The 27,383-nt window shown below is 45.3% G+C and overlaps 1 protein-coding gene across 5 annotated transcripts in view; it reads right to left on the reverse strand.

The window, feature by feature from the left end:
- MAST3 (microtubule associated serine/threonine kinase 3) overlaps window positions 1-27,383 on the reverse strand; it is a 61,715-nt gene that overhangs the window by 26,148 nt on the left and 8,184 nt on the right. Inside the window, exons 1-5 of one of the 5 annotated variants that reach the window (XM_063290647.1) lie at window positions 23,285-23,408; window positions 20,526-20,603; window positions 2,347-2,435; window positions 1,237-1,309; window positions 185-205 (exon numbers count right to left, since the gene is read on the reverse strand). In XM_063290647.1, coding sequence (XP_063146717.1) covers window positions 185-205; window positions 1,237-1,309; window positions 2,347-2,435; window positions 20,526-20,603; window positions 23,285-23,334 — 311 coding nt within the window. In that variant the 5' untranslated portion in view covers window positions 23,335-23,408. Of the gene's footprint in view, window positions 1-184; window positions 206-1,236; window positions 1,310-2,346; window positions 2,436-11,178; window positions 11,392-20,525; window positions 20,604-23,284; window positions 23,409-25,776; window positions 25,809-27,383 lie in introns of those variants that run through there. The other 4 variants (XM_063290649.1, XM_063290648.1, XM_063290650.1 and 1 more) reach the window with 4 other exon arrangements.

Consider the following 27,383-nt stretch of genomic DNA (forward strand, 5'->3'; position numbering starts at 1 on the left):
TGGGTCATGACTCAGTGTGAAGTCTTTGCCCCACAAAAAAAGCAGTGGTCATTTTTTATTTTTCATTATCAAGTGTATTTACAAGGCCACTCTACAACAAAGTACTTAGTAGAGTTCCTGACAGAATAGAACAACCCAATAGATTTAAGACTCCTACATGATTCCTTCCCATTGCTAAAGTTACCTGTCAGTTCGAGGAACATGGCTTTTCCCAAGGCATCATTGGTCAAACAGGAGAAGTAGAAAAGCAAAAGGAAACAGGGAAAGAGAAAGGGGGGTGGGGGATGGATGATAAAGAATTAGGAACCACAGGAAAATGCCTTCCCCCAGGCCTGGGGGTATTCTTCAAACCTTCCCAAACTGAAGTTAGAAATAGTTATACAGCATGTACTTTACTTAATTTGATTTTTAAAAAATCTCAAAATTTCTTGTCAAGCAAAAGAATGAAAGAAGTAAGAAAGGAGGCTGAAAAAGAGCAGAATAGTGCTGCTATCTGTGTAGGAGTCAACCAAGATAACTCCTACACAAAGAAATGCACTCTGCATATGATCAGAGATATTTTCATTGTGATATGTGTGATCCAAACCCTGTCATTAGAAATAAGTCTTTTCCTCCCAACACTTACAAGGTGGTGATGCTTGGCAAAGCTGAAGACCTGCGGTTGACAAACCAAAAAGGGCTGCCAGTTTGTCCTCTCTGGGCTTCTTTACTCATTTTGTTATTACGTTTTGCTTTGATTAAAAAAAAATCTTTATGACCTGGGAACCACCTTCGAAACACACTTTTTCTTAAAATACATGATATGGCTTGAAGGAACAAAAACTTGCTGACACCTAGCAAGGCTGGTTCTAAATCTGGAGAGGAGATCCCCCTGCACAAATAGCTGCTTTGAGTTCCACCATGGAAAAAGAAAGGAGAGATATAAAATTCCACCTCTAGGCAAAAATGGATGATGACCAAAGCTTTTATGTAATAATAACATAAAAACCAGAAGTGGGTAAGTAAATGACTCATTTTTCCCAACTGAGAGGATGTAACACCTTATTTATTCTGCTTTCTCCCCACTGCCAAACCTTGCAGTGGAACCTTCTTTCAGCCCAGATCCACTTCCATCCATCCTTCTCTCCATCTGGTCCCAAGCAGCCTTTGTGGTCTCTTACAGCAGATTCCCTTGATTTCTTCTGCCTTGCTAAGGTCAGCCACAGGTGTGACCACCTAAGAAGCTGTACCTCTTACCTGCGAGCAAATGGAAAGCTGGCAGAGGCACCAGTGGAGAAGTTGCGAGGACTATCAACTGGACTGCTACTGGCTGCAGAGAGACAGGAGGGGGTTGGATAGGGGCAGGACAGAAGGAAAAAAACAACATGGACTTTCATTAAAGATTCAAAGAGCACAGAAGAAACCAAGAGGCCTTGAACACCACCCAAAAGCTTGAACTTGGGTAGGAATGGGTAGAAGTAGCCTGGGTAGAAATGGGTGCTTCAAGATCTATCCATCTAATACCTCTACTCTAGGAATTGCACTGCCTGCTGGTCAGCTTCTGTGAGCAATTCAAGGTGCCGATTACCACTGTAAAGTCCTACATGGCTCAGGGCCTGATTATCTCCAAGACTGCATACTCCAGTGTGAATCTGCCATCCAGGCAGATCTTGGAGAGAGGTCAGATGAAGTTCCCATCCCTATGAGAGTTCCATCTACAGGGAGCCTGTAGCAGGGCCTCCTCACTGGTGGCATCCCTCTTGTGGAACAGCTTGCCCTGATATAGAAGGACACTTTTTTATGGACACTCCCTAATGAGTGCCCATAAAAAAGTAAAAACACGGCTCCAAGAAAGACCATATGGGGGATGTTAGTGTTGGTATCTACCCATGCTGCTCAGTGCCATTATAATGCATACTTTTGAATATTCTTTTGTTATTTTCAGTCTTCTGAGGTTATTGTGCTATATATTCCACTATGAACCATTGGGAGTTGAATGGCATAGAACTGCTAGTAAGTAAATGAATAGATAAATATTCTCTTTTTTTAAAAGTGGTCAGTCTCTGATTCTATCTGATTCTATCACGCACATTTACTTTCTCTCTCAGCAAAATGCCCATTCTTCAAGTCATCTCAACAAGGGAGAGAATGAAGCAGAGGAGTCAAGGAACTCATGGAAAATCCATTCAAAATGACGCAAGAGAATCCTTCACTAGGACTCTCTTCCCACAACTTAGAATGCTCTGCTAAGATATTCTTCACAACTTCAGAGGCATACGTCCAGCCCGCCACTTTCCATGTCTTGTTAAAGATGTCCTTCCTCACTTACTCCAACACAAAAGCTTTTGTGACTTGGTATATCCTTACCTGTTGGCACGGAGAGGGGGGACAAAGGACGAGAAAGGGTAGGTGAAGGAGTCCCAACCACTAGGCTCTTCCTGTTGCTGCTTCGACAGCTGCAAAAGCAGAGAAACAGATGAGATTATGCCAAGGACAAGTTTTCATGGGCAGCAAACATCACCCAGAACTCTGGGCACCTGGGGTGGGGGGAAATCCAGAATGTTATGGATTTCAATGATACATTCATAACTCCCAAGGCTAATGGAAAATGGAACGAAAGTCTAAAGCAGTGTTTCTCAACCTTGGCAACTTTAAGATGCATGGACTTCAACTGCCAGAATTCTCCAGCCAGCATGCTAACTGGAGAATTCTGGGAGTTGAAGTCCTCGCATCTTAAAGTTGCCAAGGTTGAGAAACACTGATCTGAAGGCTGTGGTCATCAGTTTATGTATTTCATCTGTTTGTCCAAGCAAACTGATGAAATACATAAATGCAACAGCTGCTTTTTCGGTCAGTTCAGTAAAAATTAAGAGATAAGTTCCTGGCACCAGTGTGGAAGCAAGTCTCTGTTCAATTCGTTGAAAGAAAACTAAATGGGAAGTCTGCAGATGCAGGCCATTGCTTGGAACCAGAGGCAAATAGAACAAAGGGCACTGTACCAAGGACTCACTGGCCCAGATCATCAAACACGGGAAGCCTTAAACTTCAATCAACAAAGACAATTGCCGTATTCTTATAATATGCTATACCCAACCACACTGTGGCTTAAGATGATAGCGTGATTCTCACAATAAGCTACAGTGACATTTAGATTCCCACAACATATTGAACCACATCCTACCTAACCCAACTTTAGCTTAGCTTCGCGCAGTAGACAAATCCTACCACAAAAACTGCCACGTGGCCTGCTCTGGTTTTTCAACACAGGCAGCCTGAAAGTGGTAGCATCTCCTTTGCTTAAAAGATGATTTCAAAAATACTTTCTTTGTAAGCTATCCTTTGGAGGGGGGATCAATACCTGCCACTTCCTATTTAGGTGCTTATCTTTTCTGGCCTTAGCAGCTCTCTTGTTGTCTTGGATTCATATCCCCCATAACCAGTCTCTCTCTATAAATGGACAGGCCTTCTGAGACCTCAACAGATAGGCCAGAGTTTCTTAACCTCAGCAACGTTAAGATGTGTGGACTTCACGCTGGCTGGGGACCTCTGGGAGTTGAAGTCCACACATCTTAACATTGCTGAGGTTGAGAAACACTGGGAAAGCACACACTAACAGCCACAATTCTCAAATGTGTCCTCCTGGAACATGTACACGCACATGCACTTCCAGGACTTAAATGTCAGCTAAAGCTATTCCCCCAGGAATGCAGTGGAAAGTCACAGTCAGAAGCATCAGCCACTGAACTTGAGAGAGGAAGTGATTCATTGCTGCCCCAAGCACAATTCACAATGACCTGGGATCCCTTTTCATGGCTGCTTGGCAAGATCAGGGAAGGAGGAAGGTAGGAGCGCCCAGCCAGGGGGAAACAGATAACAGGACAGGTCAGAGCAGATCTGCTGACCTGGATCACAAGCTGGGCCTTTGCTGGCCATTAGGAGAGAGGCAAGAGAGGCTGTCACAGCTGGGCAAGCAACTTATCACCCCTCCGGCAGCAAATGCAATGGCCAGAAGGAAAAAAGGAAACCGAGGCATCATGGGGGAGTAAAAAAAAAGTTAAGATGGTGCGATCAAACCATGTGCAAGTAAAAACGGGGAGGTCTTTAACTGTGCAGTTGCAGCCGCCATCTTGACTTTTTTTTACCCCAAGGACACACCTGAAAGCAGGACGCAACGTCTTGGATCCCTTCTTGTAAGATTGGGAGCTCCTAGCAGAGGGAACCAATACTGTTTTGAATCGTTAAGGCCAAGGACAGGATTTCAACTTCTGAAGCTAGCATAGCAAAATTTCAGGTGGCAATCTCAGGCTCGTAGATGTGAGAACAAGCCCACAGAATGCAATGGGGCAGGTTTCCGAGAACACTTGTTTAAGGTCTATGTTCCCATTAGTTGCAGCCTTCCTCCAGAGATGGGAAGGCTTTCTTTCAACAATGAAAATAGGGAAAAAGGAAGACTCTCTTAAAGGAGGGGCCCAAATGCAGCCCTTCTAGCCCAGGGAAATGTGAAATGGGTGATTATGTCTCATTTTTATGTCTCATTTTCCCACTGTAGCACAACAGCTGATGCATCATGATCATAGCGTCTCACTCCCTAGTCACCTCATGACTGGACTTTTGCAATGTGCTCTACATGGGACTGCCCCTGAAGAGCACTAGGAAGCTGCAGTTGATCCAGAATGCAGTGGCGTGGGCAATTTTGGGTGTTTCTCATTCTGCATGCCCGTGAAATGCGCTGTGCTGGCTTCCAGTAGGTTTCCAGGTGCAATTTGAGGTGCTGGTTGTCATCTATAAAGCCATCCATGGCATAGGGCCAGGCTACTTGTGGGACTGCCTTTCTCCTATTGTTTCTGCCTACCCCACCAGATCTAGTAGAGAGGGCACATTCTGGGTCCCTTCTATTAAACAATGTCATCTTCTTGGATGTCAGAGTTGGTAACAGTGTCCCCCCAGACATTCGGATCGCCCCAACCCTGCTAGCCTTTTGCAGAACACTGGAGATCTGGCTGTTTCCCCAGGCATTTGGGTCAGGGGGTAGATGAGCTCTGCTACTACTGCTAGTGAATGAGGTCAACAGGGGAGCAGGGGTTATGTTTGGTGGGTTTGTCTGCTTAAATCTTGTAAATTGCCCAGAGTCACCTGCAGGCAGCTATCTACATCAAACAAACAAACAAACAAACAAACGTCTTTGAATTAATTAATTAAAAATTGCAATTAAGAATTATTAATAATAAAATGTGTAATAATAAAAAGTAAAGAGATAAGGAGGGTTATAGGTCCCACGGGTGATGGGTGCACGCAGAGGTTAAGTTATAAAGTTACACGTATTATGTTTTGGCTGTTTGATTGAATTATTTTATGTTTTTGTTATTATTGGTTGTGTGTTTTGTCATTTGTATTTTAAATAATAAAATTATTTTAAAAAATTGCAATGGGAACCACGAGCCAACTCTAACAAACAGCAGTCCAGTCTGTCATGGTCCAGTGTGGTTTTGCAGCATCAGTCTTTTAGTTCCACACTGCTCAAGTTCTGTCCTTGCCCCAGTGTCTAAACTGGGAAGCTTTGGTTAGCCTCCCAAATAGAATCTGGAGCTGACTTCAGATCATGATTTGGAGGAAACCTCCAAATTTGTAGTAATCAGGTTCCTGGAAAGGAACCATAAACCAGAAGGAAAACAGTGGTTGAGCCTGGAAAGGAACCATAAACCAGAAGGAAAATAGTGGTTGAGAATGCACATGGAAGGGGAATCCCAAACATGTTCCTCAGCCAAATCCAGATAACAGTGACATAGCCTAGAAAAGGAAGAAGTAATAGTTGCATTTTTCAAAATGTACCTAGACTTCAACAAAGCATTTGATAGTCGCCCATATTCAACAGGGAGAAATGCAAAGGCTACACATTTGGGCAGGAACAGTCAAGGCAAGAGTATAGGATGGGAGAGACCATACTAGATAATGGTACATCCAAAAACGTCTGGGTGTCTTGGTGGATCACAAACAAAACTTAAGTATGATGCAGCTGCAAAAAAAAAAAAAGCAAATTTGCCATAGTGTCAAAACCTGCATCAGATCAAATCAAATCAATCAGTCAAGATCAAATCATTATTCCTCTATCTTCTGCTTGTCAAACCACACCTAAAATATTGCATCAGTTCTAGGCACCACATTTTAGGAAGAATACTGATCAACTGGAAAGTGTCCAGAGGATAGCAACCCAGATAATTTGGGGTCTGGAAAGAAACTTATGAAGAAGGGTTGGAGGTGTGGGATAGGTTTAGCGTGCAGGAGAGAAGACTACAGAAAAACATGATAGCTATCTTCAAGTGTCTGGAACAGTGTTTCTCAACCTTGGCCACTTGAAGATGTATGGATTTCAACTCCCAGAATTCCGGGAGTTGAAGTCCACACATCTTCAAGTGGCCAAGATTGAGAAGCACTGGTCTGGAAGGTTATCATGGGGCAGAGTTGTTCAGTGTTGTTCCAGAAGATGGGACAAGAAACAATGCATTTAGATTAACAAGGAAATAGATTTTGGTAAGAGTTCAGAAATGGAACTGGCTGCCTTGAGAGGCAGTGTACACTCTTTTGCTGGCAATATTTACACAAAGGGTAGATGGCCATCTGTCTCAGTTACTGCAGAAGTAGATTCCTGCGCTGGGCATGGGGTTGGAATAGACTATCTCCATGATCACTTCCAAACTTTACAATTTCTACACCTATGAAAAAATTTCTCCCTGTGGTTGTCTTGCTTTCCAAGCTAAAATATAATGCTACATGTTTTGTTGGGACACATGTAGATGGGATACCTGGGACAAATGTAGATGTTACCTATTGATCTCCAAAATAATTTTTTTTTAATGTTGCCCCAATCTCACAAAACACCCACATTTGAGAAAACCTCTATGTATTCAGATTAGCTCTTGTGACAGTTTAGCTCAGTGTTTCTCAACCTTGGCAACTTTAAGATGTGTGGACCTCAACTCCCAGAATTCCCCAGCAGCATGGCTGGCTGGGGAATTCTGAGAGTTGAAGTCCACACATCTTAAAGTTGCCGAGGTTGAGAAACACTGAGCTAAGTCTTTGGAAGAACTTTAAGTCCGGTAAGGGTTGATTGACAGGAGAAATTGATAAGAGAAAAAAACATGGGGAGCAATCATATTAATAGTTATAATTCATTTAATTGCACAGGGGGCAATCACATCACTGTCAGTTAATCGAATGACTCTTAAATGATGTCTAATTTGTTTCTGGCCTGCCGTGGCCCATTTCTTTAGCCCAGGACCAACGTTTTTGCAGTGCTGCCCCAAGTATGTCATTTAGCCACATTTAGGCCTTTAGCACACACATACCCGCCCCTTCATGCCTGCTCATGCCTGCTCATCAGTCTGTGAGCTTGTGAAATTAGTTTGCAATTTTTGATTCACGATTACCATAAAAGAGAAGATAGATTTCCAGGGCCAGAAGCAGGTAAGAGCTAGTCACAAGAGGAAAATGTCTCCCTATCCGACTAAATGGGGGATAATGGGAGTTGTAACTGAAAATACAGACTTGCTAGAATATGACCCGGGGCTTAAAAGCTCTGGATTTAATTCTCATCATTTTCCATTTTAAAAGCACCAGCCAGCCTGGTTGGTACAAGCATCTTTCTGCTTGAATGTGTCAGAGCTGTTGCTAATCAGACCAGATCATACTGGTCTACACACACTGAGGCAGCTTCCGGCCTCCCTGCACTCTGCGCTGCATCTCCAATCCCTATACCAATTTGCTAGCAGTGGCCTTTTTCTGCACATAGCCCTTTCATGAAATGTTACCAGCCTATGGCCTCCCAGGCAACTCGGCTCAGTTCTAGAAAACGGAAGAGTTCCCTTAGAGAGCCTTCACCCTGCTGTGACCACAAGATTAAAAAAAGAAAAATTCCAGCTCTCTTGGGGGTGAGATTAAATACGGAGGTCAATAAACAGCAGCATTCCACACACTGCAAAACAATTTTAGGGAGTAAAAGGCCATCAGTCCGTGTCACATGCTGACCTGGACTCACTAGCAGTGGCCTTTTTCAGCACGTATTCCAGAGCAGAGCACTCACCAAACTCTGGAGGAACCACTCAACAACCCTGGATGCTTCCAAAGCAAACAGGAAATAGGAGGAAGGAACATCAGGTATGTTCACCGCCTTGAGTTATTTATAAAAATAATAAAGGCGGGATAAAAATTAAATAAATAAATAAGTAGCATTGCAAAATTAACAGTGGGCACTGGAAAGTGCCCACATTCAAACTCTGCCCCTGTGAAATGAGAGACTTCTAAGCCAGTTACGTAACAGCAACCAGCAGATCTCGGAAAGAGAAGATTACAAATATGAAGATTGTAGATAAGAAGATTACAGATGATGCTGCAGGTGGGAAGAAGGTTCTCAGATACCGGGGTGAGGCTAAGAGGGAGCAGAACTGAGATTATTTTGTAAAAGGTTACTTAGCTGCCTCCCCTCCCTAGAACTGAAGTTTTCTGCCCAAAACACATTTCGATAACAGGAAGTGGTGACTTTTCCTCTTGCACGTTGCAACCTCCTTAATCACAAAGACATAATTCCAAGCATGTTGGTTATAAAAGATGCAACAGGCAAAAAGGGATTCAGCCAATCCCTCTTCCATGGAGTTGTGGGGGGCAGCACAAGAAAAGAATGCTATTCCATTGAAAAGGGTATGAACAAAGGGGGTGCAGAAATAAAATGTGGATTGCTGAAGCAGCGAGATAAAGGTACAAACAGACTTCGTGACTGTTTTAGGGCCTGAGATGGAAAGGTGTAGAAAAGGTGTAGAAAAGGTGTAGATTCACTGCCAACAAGCAGCACAATTCACTGCCGCACAATGCAGGGGCACCATGGATAGCTCTGAAAGGGAAGGTTGAATCACAGAACTTCCATATCCCTGAGTCTCAGTAACTAGGATGCTACTGTAGGAGACAACTGCTTCCTTTTTGTCTGTCTTTTGGGTTCCTAAAAGGCAGCAGAGAGTGCACTGAGAAGAACAGAACCTTTTAAAGCTTGAATCCTTTCAGGTCTTAAAGTTCTTCCAAAGACTTAGACCAGTATTTCTCGACCTAGATGTGTGGACTTCAACTCCCAAGATGCTGGCTGGGGAATTCTGGGAGTCGAAGTCCACACAGCTTAAAGTGGCCAAGGTTGAGAAACACCGACTTAGATAATGGTATTAACAGCAAATTTGGTCCTGAAAGCTAAGAATGAACCAGGTTCAGAGGAACTATAGTACTAAAATGAATGCTCAGAGTAGGCCTGGCTATAATGCTTCTCTTGGAGGCACCCAGGAAGGACCTGGCAGGTTGACTATTGGAAATAGTCATGTCTTGCACACCTGCCCCACCTCACTACTTGGATGTATTTACTTATTTAATAAACTTACATAGTTGTCCCTCTTCAGAAGCACAACTCTGGGCTGCTCACAACAGCAATAAAGCAAAAACCTGGCACCTCACCTGTCCTTCTCTGATGTTTCCAACAAAACCATCCCCAGGCTCTCATCTCACTCTGCAATGCCTGGGAAGAGCCAGCTCTCTATGGCCTTCCAGAAGGTTAGAAGGGTGGGGGCCTGCTGAATCCTGGAGGGAAAGGTACTCCACAGGGCAGGGGCTGCGATGCAAGAGGCAGGCTTCCTAGGTCCTGCTAGATGGCAACATTTAAGAGAAAAAATCTGGAACGCACCCACAATGTCCAACCTGGTGCGACAGGCAGATAAGCGCAGGGAGAGGCAGTTCCACAGATTATCTGGCCCCGTGCCATGTCGGGCTTTAAAGGTGATAACCGGCACCTTGAATTGCACCCAGAAAGAGGCTGGGAGTCAATGCAGTTCGCATAGCAGTGGCGTAATATGGGCAAACCAAGAGATGCCCAGCACTGCATGCAATGCCTCATTCTGGACCAGCTACAACTTCCAGGTGGTCTTCAAGGGCAGCCCCATGTAGAGCATGTTGTAGTAGTCCAACCAGAAAGTGACCAAGGCATGGGTGACCATGAACAAGGCCTCCTGGTCCAGGAATGAGTGCAACTGGCGTGCAAGATGGATCTGTGCAAAGGTCCCCCCAGCCACGGCTGCCACCTGCTCCTTGAGCAGAAGCTGCAAGTCCAGGAAAACCCCCAAATTGTGCATTAGCTCTGCCTAGGATAGTGCTTGACCATCACAAGTCAGAGATAACACATCCCTAAACCCAGGGGAGCTAACAACCCAAAGCCACTCTGTCTTGCTAGGGTTGATTCGGAGCTGGTTCCTCCCCATCCAGATCCTCACAGCCTCCAGGCACCGGGTCAGCACCAACAGCATCATCTGCTAGGTCAAGGTTGGAGATAAGCACCCCTCTGTTGGTGAACGACCTCACCCAGCAGTTTCATGTAGATGTTAAAGAGCAGCAGCAAGAGATCGGAGCCCTGGGGCACCCCACACTGCAGAGGCCTAGGGCTAGACCTCTCCCCCGCCACCCCACAACAAAATAGACTGGAATGGGCCATGGAGGAAGGAGAACCACTGCAAGACAGTGCCTCCCACTCACTGAAGCCAGTCCAGAAGGATACCACGGTGGACGGCATAGAAAGCTGCTAAGAGATCCTGGAGGGGCAGGACCCTCAAGGTTCAGACAGGACTGGGAACAAGACAGATTGGCAGATTTTCATCCTAAATCTCTCGCGTCTTTCAGCACCTGATATCCAAATGAGATCAACTGACCTCAAATGGCCCAGGCTGGGACCAGCCATTCACACTGAGGCTCGCCTGCATCACAGCGGCTGAATATGGTGTGCAGATCATGTCCTAATCTGGACATACCCAGCAGCTGCAACAAAAGATGCGGGGCGGGGGAGAGGAGAAAGAGAAGTTCCTACCCTGGCCGGTTCTCCGGCGAAAGAGAAAAGTAGCGCGGGCGCAAGAAGGGCGACCTGGAAACTCTCAAAAGAGCGGCGCGGATCGAGAGACCCCGCAGCCCTCACAAAACTACCGAGGCTCAGCCGGGTCGCAAGCAGCTCCCAACTCCCGAAAACAAACTCCCCGCTCCGCACGACGTCCCGTCCTCCAAAGCCCGGCTACTTCCCTCCCTGAGCCAGCCCCGCTCGATGCGTAATTGCGCACGGAAAGCAAAAGCTTTACTGGAGGGGGACCAATGCCATTGTTGCGCGCGCTTCCCTCCTTCCCTTCATCTCCCTACCTCTCGGCGCGCCGGAAGAGGGTGCCCGCCAGAGTTTCCCAGCAGCTCAGATCGGACATCGCCGCCCGGCCAGCTCCCTCCCAGTCAACGGGGAACGACCGGCCAGCTGCCCACCGGTCTCTCTTCGCCGCCGCCTCCTCCAAGGTCCGCCCGTCTCCCAGCCGAAGGGACTCTGCAGCGCCCCCTTTCGACCTTTGCAAAGCCGAACCTCCACCCTTTCCTCCGTGTGCCCCGTCTGTCCCCGCGGAGGGGAGAATGAGCAGCGGCGCCTTCCAAAACGGCCAGTTGGAAAGAAGGGTCAACTTGGACTTGCATCCATGGAAAGGCTTAAAAGCACGGGCCTCCTTGGGGGAAACAGATCTGGCCACTGCATGGTTTCCTTTTGGTATGAGAGAGTTTCCTTCTCATTCATGAGAGCTAGAAACTTGTAGCTTGCATTGTCCATTTAATGATGTCTTATTAGATCATGCCTTTATTTGCCCTTAACCCAGGAACTCGCCCCGCCCCCCTTTTTATGTCAGCATAATCTTGGAATGTGAATGGCCTGAAATCCTGTGGCATGCTTCACAGCTAAACTAGGTTTTAAATTCAAGGATCCCTGGGCACTGGAACATACAAAGTGCCCTGTCTGATCAGGCTTGGGCCTCTAATCCAGCCTTTGGGGTCACCTAAAGGCCAACCAGATGCAACTGCCCTCTCCCACTGTTGCTCCCTAGCAGCTGGTATTCAAAGAATGCTGCTTTGCAGCTATCAAAACTACTTGCCATACAGATCACCCTGCTGGATTAATTTGTCTAGTCCCCTTTCAAAATCATCTAACTCAGTGTTTCTCAACCTCCACAACTTTAAGCCAGGTGGACTTCAACTCCCAGAATTCCCCCAGCCAGATCACCGATCTTGCAGAAGTAGACATGGTTAAGAAAGTGGTGGTGGTGGTACCAGGGTTATCTATCAGGTATTTTTTTACAGCTGGCTGAAAATATTTGGGAAATGCCCTTGGTTCTAAATTCCATACCAAACTTACTATCTTGCAACACACAGGCTATTGACACAGACATGGACTGATTTATGGAATAGGAAAGAATAACAACATGCTCTTCCTTACAATGTTGCTGTAACATAGATCCATTAGATGTACTAGTCCAACATCCTTCTTATTGCACTGGCTAGTCAGAGGCCTTTAAAAAGCCCAGAAGCCCTCCTTCATTATTTGTCACAGACATACTCTGAACTAGGATATTCCAGTCATTCATCCTTGCTAACAATCACAAATAGGTATCTCCTTTCTTGTTTATTGATCCAATTCCTTTTGAAGCTATTTAAGCCAATGCCAGGATCCCATCATGTACCTGTAATTGTAAATTGTCTGCAGTTACATTGTGTCTGACCTCTTTCCACTGTCAATCCAATTCAAGAGTAAAATTGACTAATAAAAACACTGAAGAAAAATGCAATCCAAATAATGGACAATAAACTTGGTTATTCTCCTTGCAAAGAAACTACATCAGGGTGAACAGAGGACAAACCCATCGTCATACAGTTTTGTCAAGATGGGAAAGCTTGAGAGAGAAATCGGGGGCCTTGAAAAGAGAACATATAAGTTGACAATGTACTTCAATGTGCCAGTGGCATCTGCCGAAATTTAAGAGACTAATGTCCTCCAGGAACTCACACCGCAGAATTGGGAAATGAGATTTCAGCCTGGAGTTCCAATGGATCCTCTCAGAATCCAGGCCAGCTCCCTTTCCCAAATATTCTGTCGGCCTCTCTGTGTGCAGCAGCCACCAAATAGGCAAACTCTGTCAGCTTGGGGGTCAGCAGACAAGGGCAGCACACACAGTGGCAGCGGGCCAAAGAGATAGCAAACAGCCAGCCAGCAGTGAGCGAAGGCTGTCTCTCCACAGCACCGGCTGGCTGGCTGGGCTGGGGGTGACAGTGCGCACACACTGAGATCCTCCATGCAGGAAACCATGTGTCATCCAGTGGACTTCCTCTTACTCTGTCTCCTGCTCATGGCAATGGTGTTGCCTTCAGAACACCAGCACTACACCAACATGAGGCTGCAGCCCAGGTGGTTGCTATTCTCTTTTTAGCTGCTACATAGCAGACCAGATCCGTTTGAGAAAAACAATGCACTTACAAACTGGTGTTGCATCCTCACTTTAGTAAAATCTCAGCCTTCATTTCCTGGCCAAGGCTGATGAAATCTCATTAGCAGTCCCACGAGTGTTGTTAGCAAGCTCCTTCCACCTGGATTTCTTTCTTTAGCTCAGGATTTCTCAACCCTGGCAACTTTGAGATGTGTGGACTTCAACTCCCAGAATTCCCCAAGCTGGTTGGGGAATTCTGAGAGTTGAAGTCCACACATCCTAAAGTTGCTAAGGCTGAGAAACCCTGCCTTGGCTACTAGCTGCTGGATTTGGTAGCCAAGAACAAGCTGATTTTTTTAAAAAAATGTTTAAAAATGTCAACATGCCACACTAAGATAAGCCAAAGAAGAAACAAAAGAAAGTGGGAATCCATAATCTCCTGAACTACTAATATAAATCATTGGTTTTCCTTTGCATAACTGGTCCTCCTTTTCAAATTTAATGGCAAAGAGGTGATCTGGGCATGACTTGAACCTTAAGTCAGTTTCTTTCCTGTTCATTTCCTACCATTGTCATTCCATGCTCCCCATGCCTTAAGTCTCAATTTTTGTGACGATCACAAACATGGTTTAGTTTTCCTTCTTTTTGGGCATGGGAATGAAAGTTGACAGACTACACATTATGCTAAGCCAGTGTTTCTCAACCTTGGCCACTTTAAGATGGGTGGACTTCAACACTCAGTCATGTATTGTGTAGACCACTGTTTCTCAACCTTGGCTACTTTCAGATGTGTTGGACTTCAACTCCCAGAATTCCCCAGCCAGCAAAGCTGGCTGGGGGATTCTGGGAGTTGAAGTCCACACATCTGAAAGTAGCCAAGGTTGAGAAACACTGTGCTAAGCCATGGTTTTCTTACTGAACTACAAATGACTAAGTTCACTGAACATGCCAAGGGGCAGGCAATCTTCTGGGGGCCAATGACTCCTCTTAATACTTTATTTGAATGTGAGGACTATAAAGGCTGAGTAATGAAGCCAAGTAGATAGGATAGAAACTTCCACACAGGGATGGGGCCAATTTTCTAGAGGTTTTTTTTCCCTCTGGAGGGGTCAGGATTTTTTTCATTGCTGTTTTAAGTATGTTAAACCAACTGCAGGGTTACAGTGCAATTTTTATATATTTTCCAACCTGAAAATGGCTGGGAAACCATGCTGCTGTTTTTTGGCAACTGTAGTCAACAGAGTACAAATAAGGAGTTAGAAAAGAGGGTCTGAGGCATTTGTAAACCACAACAGCTGGGTTCACACAATGCATTAAGCCAAAAGCAAATAAACCAAATTATGACTTGGGAGGATGATATGTGAGCCCAGTTGGAATGTACTGCATTTGCTGTCATTTCCTTCTTGTGGTTTGAATTTGGATACAATGTGATTTGGCTTTCTTTGAAAAGTTTGGCACCACCAGTATTTCAAGGAAGACAAACATACACAAGTGGGAACTGTCTGCTCTGATTTCCTGATTAAAAACAGCAAGATAGTTGTCTCGGGCCTTTTGATGTCTTGAGAGCAGCCTGTGTGCCAGCAGTCAACCATGCCTCTTCTTACAAAAAGATTTAGCAATCAATCTTCTCTCCGGAAGTGCTGCATATTAGGGTTATACAGTGCTCCAGATTCAATTTCAAAAAGGCACTTTGGAGCACAAGCATAATGCCTGTCTGGGATTGTAAAGCAGCCATTTCTTTTCCTGGCAGCACATGGCAGTTCCAGAGGACAGTCAAGCAATTCTAGGAAAAGATGCAGCTGCTTTAAAGAGTTACAGACAGAGGCTGAATTTGCACTCCACACACTCCCAAGTACCTTTTCAGAATTATTTCTGAAGCACTGCACAGTCCTACGGGATGAGGCACAGCAGGGCGGCCTGTTTGCATTGCCACAAGAAACTGTTTCTTGTGAAATATTTGGCTACTGCCTAATAGCCTTAGCTGGGAGGTTGGGAAGAGGTAAAGATTCCTCTCCTGCTAGTCTTTGCACTGACTTCACAGTTTGGTAAGATGATTTACAGGAGTATCAACATAATTCTCTCTTCTTCGCAGCTATACTGAAAAAAATCTCAGGCTTCTGCAAAGCACACACTATTTTCCATCTCTGAGAAATAACAGGCAAGATGGGCTCATTCACCTAAGAGACGCTCAGAGAAACTTTGTTGCTTATCTGGATGTACACACTACTAGGATGTGGCACCACACTGCAGCTGATCTTAGGGCCTCCCATTTCATGGCATTTTATTGGCACTCTTTAAAATAACTTAGCTCTTTGTGGAGCTGGCCAAAGGGTAGAGGCAATGGAAAGCTTTGATGTTCCATCACTTTCCACTTAATATTAAAAAAATAGAAAGTTTGCTAAGAGGAAAAAGAGGCACTACTGGATTAGATCAAGGTGGATACAGTCCATCTAACACCCTGTTTCCTGCGGTGGACAGCCAAGGCTTTCATGATACCCTGAAGCAGGGCACCAATAATGCACGGATGCCCTACAGTTTGTCTCCAGCTTCAGATATTCAGAGACGATGCGCCTCTCCACAAAGAGGACAAAACAAGGAGGAACAGAACAACCAGATCAGATTCTACAGACCTCTGTAGCACAGCATTCAGTTCCCTAGTAGGTACTTCCAAGCAGGCAACAAGTAGGTTTAGAGGGCTTCTTGTCATCCACTGGTATTGGGAGTGGACTGCCTCTGAACATGCAGGTTACTCTGAGCCCCTTAGCCTAAACCAGGGTTTCTCAACCAGGGTTCCGTGGCACCCTAGGGTTCCACGAGAGGTCACTAGGGGTTCCCTGGGAGATCACAATTTATTTAAAAGATTATTTCAAATTCAGGCAACTTCACATTACAGAGGTAAGTTTCATTCTTTATTTTGAGTTTAAGAACACTGTTAATGCATATATACAGGCCTACCCATGAAACGAATACCATAATTTTGGAACTTCTGGCTTATATCTGACCCTGAACATGCAGGGGTTCCCCAAGGCCTGGAAAATATTTCAAGGGTTCCTCCAGGGTCAAAAGGTCGAGAAAGGCTGGCCTAGAATGTGTCTATGGACTTCTCCTCACAGGAATATTGCAGGCTGCCTTATAACAAGTAAGGTCCATGGTCCACTGAAATATAGTGCTATTGTCACCACTGTTCAGGATTTCAGGCAAGCAATTTTCCCATCCCTGGAAATGCTGGGACCAAAAACTCAAAAGCTGTGTTCAACTCAGTGGTTGACAATCCTGCCTTTACAAATTGTTTAATGGTTTGGTCTGGTGGTCAAAGCATCGGGCTAGAAACTGGGAGGCTGTGTGTTCTAGTCCCACCTTAGGCACAAAGCCAGCTGGGTGACCATGAGCCAGTCACTCTCTCTCAGCCCTAGGAAGCAGGCAATGGTAAATCACTTCTGAAATCTTGCCAAGAAAATGGCAGGGACTTGTCCAGGCAGTCACCAGGAGTCAATACAGACTCGAAGGCACCAAAAAAAAAAAAGGTATGTTACAGCAACTCATTCCAAAATTATTTCTGCAATTGCTGGCAAACAACAGTACAAATGAGATCTGTTGCATTCCTGTTGAACATGTGAACATCCCATAGATTCCACACCTGCAATCTTCCATGCTTATGGCCTCCTTACGGGAAACAGGATGCTGGAATAAAAATTGCTTTGATCCATGGGGATCTTCTTACGTTGATACAATGAAGCCATCTTCTCAGTGAGTTCCTCATTAGAGGTAAGGTGGGTAACTGATCAGAGAGAAGGCATTTTCAGCACTGCCACCTTCCTCCCCCTTTTTTCTCCAGCTAGAAGACTTCCTAATTTTCCTAGGCATTCCCTCTGACATCACCACCACCACCACTTACTTTTTAGAAATGCAAATATTCTCCTTCATCCCTTCTCTACAGACGTTGGACTGCCACAATAAAACATAAAGAAAAGCATAAAATAACAGTAAACATTCCAATATTATAGGCATGCTTTTTATTCTTTTAATGCATTACAGTATATACTGGATTCTGAATGGCTACTTTGTATTTATTGTGTGTTCTGGATTTTTACTACTCCTTTTACGTGTTTATGGACAGTGTCTCATTAAAATAAAGGTAAAAAAAATTACCTAGCATTAACACCTAGTGACCACATAGGCATATAGCTTTATGGCTTCCTTAGCAACAACAGAGCTGTGGTCTGTGATTTTCTTCTTTCAGAACATCTTTTCAATTTCCTAATCTAGCCAACAGCTCTGGGATTTCCTTGTGATCTCTCATCCAATTACTAATCAGGCTAGATCATGTTTAGTTTTGCTGAAATCAGCGAAGATTAAATAGGTCCTGCTACCTTCTGCGGCATAACATTATAAGGCACTGTCTGAAATTAAGTTATGGAGGATCTTTTATAAGCAAATCCATGATGATGTCAGAAGTGCTAGTCAATTGGCGCAGCTAGTCAGCTGTTTGATACATGGAAGGAGGGTGTAAACTGTGGTTTCCAGCAATTACACTAAAACACTGCCTATGTAAGAGATGTTTGCACTCTGCATAGTGATGAGCAAGAGCTATGTTACATTTAATGGCATCTAGAAAAAATGATCAAGAAAAGACTTTGCAACCTGCACCCTCCAGAAGTATTATACATAATTTCTATTAATGCCTAGATAGCATACTGCCTGAATATTATAGAAAAGGTAGTCAAACACATATGGGAATTGGGGTTGACATAGTCAAACACAGCCACGTAGAGGCAGGCAGATCTGAAAAGATGGATCTCTTTCTGTTTGTATGTGTTGCTGCTTGTCATCTGTTTTCTGCCCTCATATTCATGCAAATATTTTGTTTTCATTTCATCCCATTCTAGCAAGGTGCCCGTGTGACAGCCTTCCTAAACCTGAACTTCTAGGGTACAGGATCTAACATTTGATGGAAACATGCTATTATGAAAAACCACTAGCTCATGCTGGCTGGGGAATTCTGGGGGTTGAAGTCCATGCATCTTAAAATTGTCAAGGCTGAGAAACACTGCACTAGGTGATTCCTGCCTACTGTTGATTCAGTCTCTGCTTTCTTTCTGAATACATGGAAGCATATCCCATTGGACAATTCCTACCAGAGTCCACAAATTACCCACCCGGTATTTTTCTATTTGCTCAATTCAAGGAGTGGAAATTTGGGGGAACTTTTATCAGAGACTAGTTCCCTTGCTGCAGAATGGTAGAGCTCCCCCTGCAATTACCTTTCTGCTATAGATGAGAGGGCACTTTCCATAGCCACCAACATCGCCCAGTTTGACACCATCACGTTCGTGTCCCCAATGCTGTGCTCATGGACCCAGCCTGTGTTGCTTCCATGACCCTGACTCATCCCATTCCTCATATCAAAATTCTGTGTTCGTGTAATTCTGCATCAGCTGAATTCCACAACCAGTATAAAATACTTTTTGAAGAACCACTTGCATGAGCAAACAGAGGGGGAGGTAAGCAGAAGTTGCCCTCCCAAATTAATTGATAATTCCCCAATTCCTAGCTTTCATTTTTCAAAAGCAAACAATAAATCATAATCCCTTATAAGTTATAAGATAGGAGGGAAATGACAGGTACTCTTTCGTCCAATTAATTGGTGAGAAAACCATCTGCTCCCATCTTTCAGTGTCGTTTCGTCAATGAATAAAGTCACAGCAATGATTGACAAGCCTGTTATTTAGAGCTTCCAAATGCATTTAAGCCTTTTTTTCCCCCACTTTTCCCCCAGATTGCTATGCCATAGAAAGTAATCCCAAAATCTAGGATTTTAGTGAACCTATAATTGTATTCTGCTATATCTAACTAAAATGTAATGTCACAGGAAAAAAAAAAAACAGATTTCCACCCTCCTGTTGGCAAACATTTCATTATTCCCCAGTGCATGCCTCCATCATTATTCATAATATTACAGAGATCATGGATTATGTTAACTTGACCAAATAACCCACAATTTTTACGACCAATGTGTTGAGAGAAAACAAAAGAAAGTTTACCCTCCCAACCTTATATTCCAATCTCGCTTGCCTTACAACCTAGACCAGGGTTTCTCAACCTGGGCCACTTGATTGCTGGCTGGGGAATTCTAGGAGTTGCAGTCCACACATCTTAAAATGGCCCTGGTTGAGAAACCCTGACCTAGACCATTGAAAGGAAAGAGACGCAGATTTCTGCATATGGAAAGGACAATAAAATTTAGCTAGCATTTTTTTTTAGTTCAGTAAACTAAGAGCATTTGGGGAGACTGTTTGCCTCTCTGGAAATCTAATGTGGGGTAGTGTATTTTAGCTGTACACACCTGCCTATGCTTAACCTATATATTTCTAAATATATGCAAATATTACAAAATGCTCTGCTGCCTTCTTCCCAAAGAAAACCAACTCTGCACTCAGAAAAATAAGACAGGCTTAAATACTCTTGTCAGAGCACAACAGATGGGCTGCCCACAGCAGATTCAGAAGAACCCCCTGCTTTTTTTTAATAGAAAACTTCCAATAGCAGAAAATAGATCTAGCTCTGGGTTAAACTGTTGGGTTCTTCATATTCTCTGAGCTTGGTTGTTTTCCTGCAGATGTTTCATTCCTGGGCTAGGTAATGTCTGCAGAGAACACCAAAAGCACAATAGTTCACTTTCTTTTTAATTCAGTCTGTCAAACAGAAACCTCATTTCCTGCTACTCATCATACAAAACATAACCCTATTGCTTAATTAGAGTGAGATGGGGAAGATCTATTTCTTAGGCAGGAAATAAGGAACAAATCCAATCTAGAATACATTTTCGGTTCATAAGGAAAGATGAAAACAGCTGAATGCACAGAATCAGGCCAGGACATAATTCACACAACAAGCCTAGTCCAATTGCTCATTAAACAATGCTTTTCCTTCCCCTCCCACTGTTGTTGCCTGTTCACCTTTTCCTGCTGTTTCTGGTGCTTGCCAACAGCCCCCCTCCCCAAACGTCAGAGATAATGCTACGCAGCAATGTTATTCATTAATCTTTTTAGCAATGCATCCAGAGGAGAACTTGGCCATGAACGGGAGAAGGGCAGCAGAACCTGCCTCTCTGGCTTGCCAGATGTAAAGGCAGATGGCGTTGGAGGCAATGGTGGGTTGGTTCCACCATTTACACCTTTGAATGGAAGTCCCCTCTCAGCATCCAAAGGGACAGAAGACAGTGCCCCTCCCCACCTCCACAAGTACGCTCTTTCTTACCTCCAGGGATGCAGGGTCAAAGGACTACAGGGACTGCAGGGGCTGAGAAGGGTCGGGCTCTGGCTACCAGGTGACAAACTGCAAAGGAAGAGAGGCAACCAAAGGAAGGGTGGGTGAATAATGTGAAGAGGTGTCCCTCTGACAGGGACGGGACCCTTTCAGTCCCCCAAATTCCTTCTCAAGCTCTAAGCATCAAGGCCTACCCCAAACACGTTGCTATTGAGCATAGAGCAAGGTGGTGCCCTCTCCCACTTCCATAGGTCAATTCAAGTGTCTGTTCCATCGTCCTTCAATGCTGAAGTCCTGAGAGCCTTTCCACCACTTTTGAAGACAACTTGTGTGTTGGGAGCACAGGGAAGAGGACCTAGCAGATCAACTTCCCCTTCCAGGGACTGCTGTCACCACTCAGAATCTGTACTTGCCTCATTTCTCCTATGGGTAAGACCAGCTCAAAAGCCAGAAAAGGACGGGGGAAGAGAAGGCTCAGAGCTAAAGCTGATCATCGTCATCCAGCACTGGAATGCCTCCTGATTCCCACTTCCCACAACACTCCCTAGTTATGCCACAGAGAAGAAATCAGAAAACAGATTCCATGAAGCCATTTGAGTCTGGAGTAATGGACAGCAAAGAAAGCTGAGTGGGCTAATGTTTGCCTGGAGTAAATGAGAGAGTTAGCCAAAGGCCTTCTATCAAACAGAGACTGATAGCAGGCACTTTGAACATGATTCTACAATCAAATCTCAGTTCTACCTTAGGGCAAAGCCTACAATTTAGTGGTGGAATATAAGCTCATAACTCCTCATCTTCAAATAGGCAAGAAGAGGCCTTTCTCTGACCTGCTCAGACTCCAGAGAATTGTTCCTGCCAGTCAGAATATACAGTCCTTGATTAGAGGTAGATACAGTTTGAGTGGCTGATTTCACTAGTCATACTTAACCCTAATCTGGGTTAACAAGGCAGTATTGCTGTTTTTAGAGAACATGCTATGGGCCAAATAAGTAAATTATAATACAGCTTAACATGATGTCCTGGTTTGCATAACATGCCAAGACAAATGCTGGGTTCCACAACATGCCAAACCACAAATTACCCACACCTGATGTAGTCTAGGCTAGTGCTATGCAAATTCAGCCATATATTCTTTTGCAGTGAACTGCCTTGAAAGATGCTAGTACATTCCCAACTCGTACGGAAATTGGATTACCCTTTGCCAAGCTTGAGAATTTGAACCCAAAACTCCATTCTCAGTTTTATTTATCTAACCTGGAATGGTGCTGGTATCTGTAAGCATGTGTAGGGTTCCTTCACTCCTCTTATTAAATTCCATCACAGAAAAACTTGAGGCTAAACATACCTAATCCCTTAATCCTATGGAAGTTAAAGGGATTGGGTAAATTTAACCTAAAGAAGAAAAGGCTAAGGGGAGACATGAAATACTTGAAGGGCTGTCAAGGGAAGAAGATGTCCATAGCTCCTGAGGGCAGGATAAGAACCTATGGTGGAAGCTTTACAGAAGTACAGTGGATCCAAACTTGAAATAAGTAGGAATGAGGCTATTAGGGCAGTGGAACAGCCTGCCTCCTGGAGTCGTAGGGGCTCCATCACTGGAGGTTTTCAAGTGACGGTTGGACAGCCATTTGTCTGGGGTGGTGTGAGGATTCCTGCCCTGGGTGGGGGTTGGACTAGAAGATCTCTAAGGTCCCTTTCAGCTCTATGATTCTAAGACCAGAGCTGTGTGATTCTGAAACTATGGAAATCCAAGGAGTGCCTTTGCTTGGCATCTGTTTTACAGAATTAAAGACAGGGGACTGTTTTATTTTTCTTCTTTAAATTTGTATTGTTTTTACTCTGTAAAAAATGTCCTTAATAAAAATTAATACTGTACACAACAGCAAGAAGCCAATGGTTCTTTGCTATCAACTAACCTGGAGTAAAACTTGTGTGGGAGGCATCACAACAGAAGGAGTCCCAAGGGGACATGGGGAGATGGGCTTCACAGGTGTCGGTGGTCTAGGCTGCTGAGAAAATCCAGATGCCTGACACACAGCTACCCTTGCTGGTTAAACTAGGAAAGCCTAACCAAGTCCTCACCTCACAGGGTTCAATATTTCCCTCCCCCTTCCTCCTCCATTTCCTCTTTCAGCTCCACAGCTGGGCAGCTGGACATTTCAGTAGGTAGAGGAGCAAGTGGAAATCCAACAGGTGAGGCTTTCCTTTCTACTCCAGGATGGAGATGTGAGGGAGAGGAGTCTGGCAGGTCTGCAGCTGCTTAATTTCTACTGTCATGCAGCTAAAACTATTGTATGCCCCCCCCCAAGAAACAGGGTGGGTGAGTAGGGGGCCATGGGAAGAACTGAGGCTGGCTGCATCTCAGTTTTAACCCGCTGCTGCTGCGGAGGAAGCGAAGATGGAAACGATGGAGAAGGTGAACCTCTTCTTCCCTTCTCTTTAGGAACAACCCGCCCCCTTCCTTCCAACCTGGTTCCCTGGCAACCGAAACATGCGTCACTGGAGACCCCTGGATCGAAGGAGGGAGAGCGAGGGGAAGAAAGGAATCCCTAGAAGAAAGGGGGAGCGGGGGACACCCCCAGCCCAGCGCAGCTTCGTCTGCCTGCACCTGTTCCGGGCACTCCACCGAGGGCGCCTCGACCCCTCCGGCCCCCTCAAAACGAGCGCTGCCGTCGCTTCAGACCCCGCTCCCTCCCCTCATGGCGACCGGCAACCGACCCCCTCCAGCTTGGCCGTCCCTCCTCACTTACTCCACCAAGGTCAGCGACGGAATCTTCAGTTTGGCCCGGCGCGCCTGCATGTTGCTGCCGCCCCGACGGTGCGGGGCGCCCCTCTCGCCTCTCCGCCCGCCAGCCCAGTCCGACCGCGAGTGAGACGGAGCCAGCCGCAGGAAAGGAGGCGAGGCTGCTCGCCGGCTTCCCCCATGCCCGCCCACCTGCCGCTCCTCCTCCCCCGCGGCCCCCGGAGGGGAAGGGGGGACGGCGGAGACCGGCGCGCGCGCACACGCACCCGTACCCACACCCACACCCACACCCTCGCCCGCAGCGGCCCGCGAGAGGCGAGTCTGCCGCCGGGGTCGCTGTCCGAGCAGCCCCCTGCCACAGCCCCCCCCCCGACTTTAAAAGGGGGTTAAACAGATTCACGGGGGGAAAGGTCACCAGCATACGCTCCCATATTCCTTCTAGTAGCCAACTGCCACGCTGGTGGTCACTTCTAGCTGACCAGAACGCCGACCATTTCTGGGAGAAGGCTAAGAGGGCAGTGAGCCTGTATCTCCTTCTGCACCAGCGCGGCTCTGTCGTTCGTGCTTTTCCAGGGTTCAAAACAGACTAAGGTCCTGTAGAGTGCAAATCTCGGCTGCCTTGAACACTTTTTAGGTAGGAAAGTAGGCTATACCTCAAATAAATGATGATGATAACCAGCAGTGGGGCTTAAAGCCATTTAATCAAATCAGATCAATCTTTATTACATCAGAGACCAGCATGTCATGCCATTTAGAAATGCCCCAAAATATAATTTTTAAAAAGCACTTCCTGCATAGGTACAGAATCCTGTTCCATTTCACACACACATTTTCTGATCCCGAGGATGGTTTCCAGACAAGTCAGGTTGGTTGGTTTACTGAAGTCACTACGAAAGGAAATAAAGAAATATGCACAGAGATACTTCATAAGCTATGTCCTTTTCTCCAGATTATGGATGTGCCTACAGGCTGGGAATTAATGTTCAAGAAAGCACTCTGTACATGCATAGAGGAACTCTTCTCTTGGGTATGCATCTAGAACAAGATGTCCAGGAAACATATTCAGTGGTTTCGACACCTAAGACTGAAATGGTTGATTGGTCGGTATTTTATGAGATCACACGGTCATCCATGCCTCCCACCCCACAGTGGTGTGTCAAAAGCCAGTTTACAAAGGAAATAGCAGTTCTGCATAATAAAAGAACAGGGGGGTGGGAAGTCAAGACTCTGATTTAATAAGAATGCAATGCTCAGCATGACTGGTATTCAGTCCAATAACCTTCAGAGTACGAAATGCATTTAAACAAAGAATGACAATTCTTAGTACATTATTTACAAAATACAAAACATTCTAACAATAGATAGAAGGAAAACTAGGATGCTATTAAATTGTTTGTGAAATCAACCCACCGTTGCCTTCATCTTTCTATGGACTTGACCAATTTTCCTACTAAAAGTAAACTGGGCAGACAACAGACCCAACTGCTTCAGAAAACGATTATAATCCACAGCCACCAAATGTGGTGCAAACTATTCATTAACGAAAAGGACAACCTCTGTCAGTGGTGGGGGGCCATGTTAGCAAAAGGACCTTCAGTTTTTAGAGGTCATCCGTGTCTAGTATCAGATCCTGCAATGAGCCAGAGGTGAGACTGGTTGCCTTCATGGCCTCTTTATGGGCTACCCAGAAGCATTTGACTAGCCAGTGTCAGAATGAACATTGCTGAATGAATTTTTGCCCTGGCCCAATCAAGCAGGATTTCTCCTCTATTCTTATAATGCAGCCAGTGGAGAAAAAATACAGGTAGTCCTCAGTTAACAATGGTAATTGGGATCAGAATTCCCGTTGCTAAGCGACGCAGTCATAAAGCGTGATGTCATGTGACCACACCACTTAGCAACAGCACTTCCAGTTGCTGTCATCAAGCAAATCCTGTGCCGTCGTTAAGCGCAACACCACGTGGTCGCCATTTGTGACCCTGCCAGCTTTTCCACTGACTTTGCTTGTCAGAAGCCAGCAGTGAAGGTTGCAAATGGTGATCATGTGCCCACAGGATGCTGTAATGTCCTAATTGAGAGCTGGTCGCTAAGTGCTCGGATTGCGATCATGTGACTGCAGGGATGCTGCGACATCTGGAACTTTGAGGACTGGTTGTCAGTACCACTCGTTCAGTGCCATCGTAACTTTGAACAGTCGCTGAACAAATGGCCAGTAAGGGAGAACCACCTGTAGTAGCAGGATAACAGGGGTGTCCACATAGGGAGGGGTTGAAAAAGTCAAGAGGGCAGCCACAGCCATGCAATCACCTCTTTTTTACATGGTTTTGCCCTTGTGGCTGTGGCCAGCATCGGGCCTTTTTACCCCTCTGCAGCAGAAGATCCCAATGCGGCTTATATGAGAGATTCAGCCACCAACATGGAAAATGGATGAAGCCTCCAAAGGGGAGGATGGAAAGGAGGCCTGTGAAGGAAAAGATGGGCTGGTAGCCCTTTACTCACATCTTCCCTCGGCGTGGCAGGCTCAGCTCCTTCTGGATGAAGAAAGAGAAAGAAAAGAGAATTCCCATGTGTCCATTGCTTCCTGTTTTCTTGTCTTTGCTCAGCCCCCCCAAATCTTAGCCCCTGCTCTTTTAGCTCCCTGCAGGCCTGAGTGGATGAATGGGAAAAGTGGTGGTGTTCTCTTCACTCAACAAATGAGCGTTATCTGAAGGGCTGGAACATCTGCACCTTCCCTCTCTGGAACCCTCAGTCCAGATTCTGGAGCAAGGCTCTTAGTACTTGTTAGGAAAGGAAAAAACACTCTGCTTATGTTCCAGGGCATTCCGTCTGTGTAATCTTTGTTCAGATCCTCACTCAACCATCATACCTACTGGGTGACTTTGAGCCATTCTCTCGCATTCAACCCAGCCTACCTCACTGAGTTATTGTTGGATAAAATGAGAGATGGCATGTACACTACTCTTCCAGTGGAACATAAATGTAACAACAAAAGGAAATAACGTCTTACTATAGAAGGAATAAATTTACTACCAAGCTGGCTAGTACAGGAAAATGCAGAGGCTGGACAGATGCATCCAGTAAACCCTAGACCTGACTTAACATGATTTACACAACATGCTAAACCACTGCATCTCAACCTTGGCAACTTTAAGCTGTGTGGACTTCAACTCCCAGAATTACCCAGCCAGCCATGCTGGCTAGGGAATTCTGGGAGTTGAAGTCCACACAGCTTAAAGTTGCCAAGGTTGAGAAACACTGTGCTAAACAATGTCTGGATTCCCAAAGGCACTGAAATCTCAACTATGCAATTCCAATTTAGCCTAATATAGCAAGTTGTGAAAATCCAGACCAGCAGGGGGAACCTCCATTGTGCATCTGTAGTAGGTGATGGCTAGCATGCCAAGGTACCCTTTTCCATGAGAAGTGAGTTAAGTGGGTCCTTCCCAAGAGTCCTAAACTGTAGGAGAGGGAAGTACTACCTTTTTTTGGGGGGTGGGGGGACACCAAGGGATGCATCAAGTCTAGCTTTGCCCACTGAATGCTATGCTGTATTTATTTATTTATTTATTTATTCGTTCATTCATTCAATTTCTAAAGCTGCCCTTCTCAGCAAGTGACTCAGAGCAGCTTACAACAATAAAAACTATAAAACCATTAAAACAATTTCAATTAAAACAATTAAATTATAGGATAAATATACATGGCCATCAACTAAGCAGTGCATGGATGTTAATATAAGCCAGGGGACCATTCACACATTCGGGGCCCCAGACCCGAGCACATAACCAGGTCTTCACAGCCTTATGAAAGGCCAACAGGGTGGGGGACATCCTAATTTCTGGAGGGAGGATGTTCCAGAGGGCAGGCGCTACAGAGGAGAAGGCACACCTTCTAGTCCCCGCCAATGGACATTCCTTGGCTGATGGGACCTGCAGCATACCCAACCTACTAGATCAAATTGGACGGGCAGAAACAACTGGGAGAGGTAGGTAAAGGTAAAGGTTTCCCTTGACGTAAAGTCCAGTCGAGTCCGACTCTAGGGGGCGGTGCTCATCTCCGTTTCAAAGCCTTGGAGCCGGCGTTGTCCATAGGACGCTTCCGGGTCA

Source organism: Candoia aspera, chromosome 1 (genome assembly GCF_035149785.1).
Source record: "Candoia aspera isolate rCanAsp1 chromosome 1, rCanAsp1.hap2, whole genome shotgun sequence".
NCBI classification, from domain to species: Eukaryota; Metazoa; Chordata; class Lepidosauria; order Squamata; family Boidae; genus Candoia; species Candoia aspera.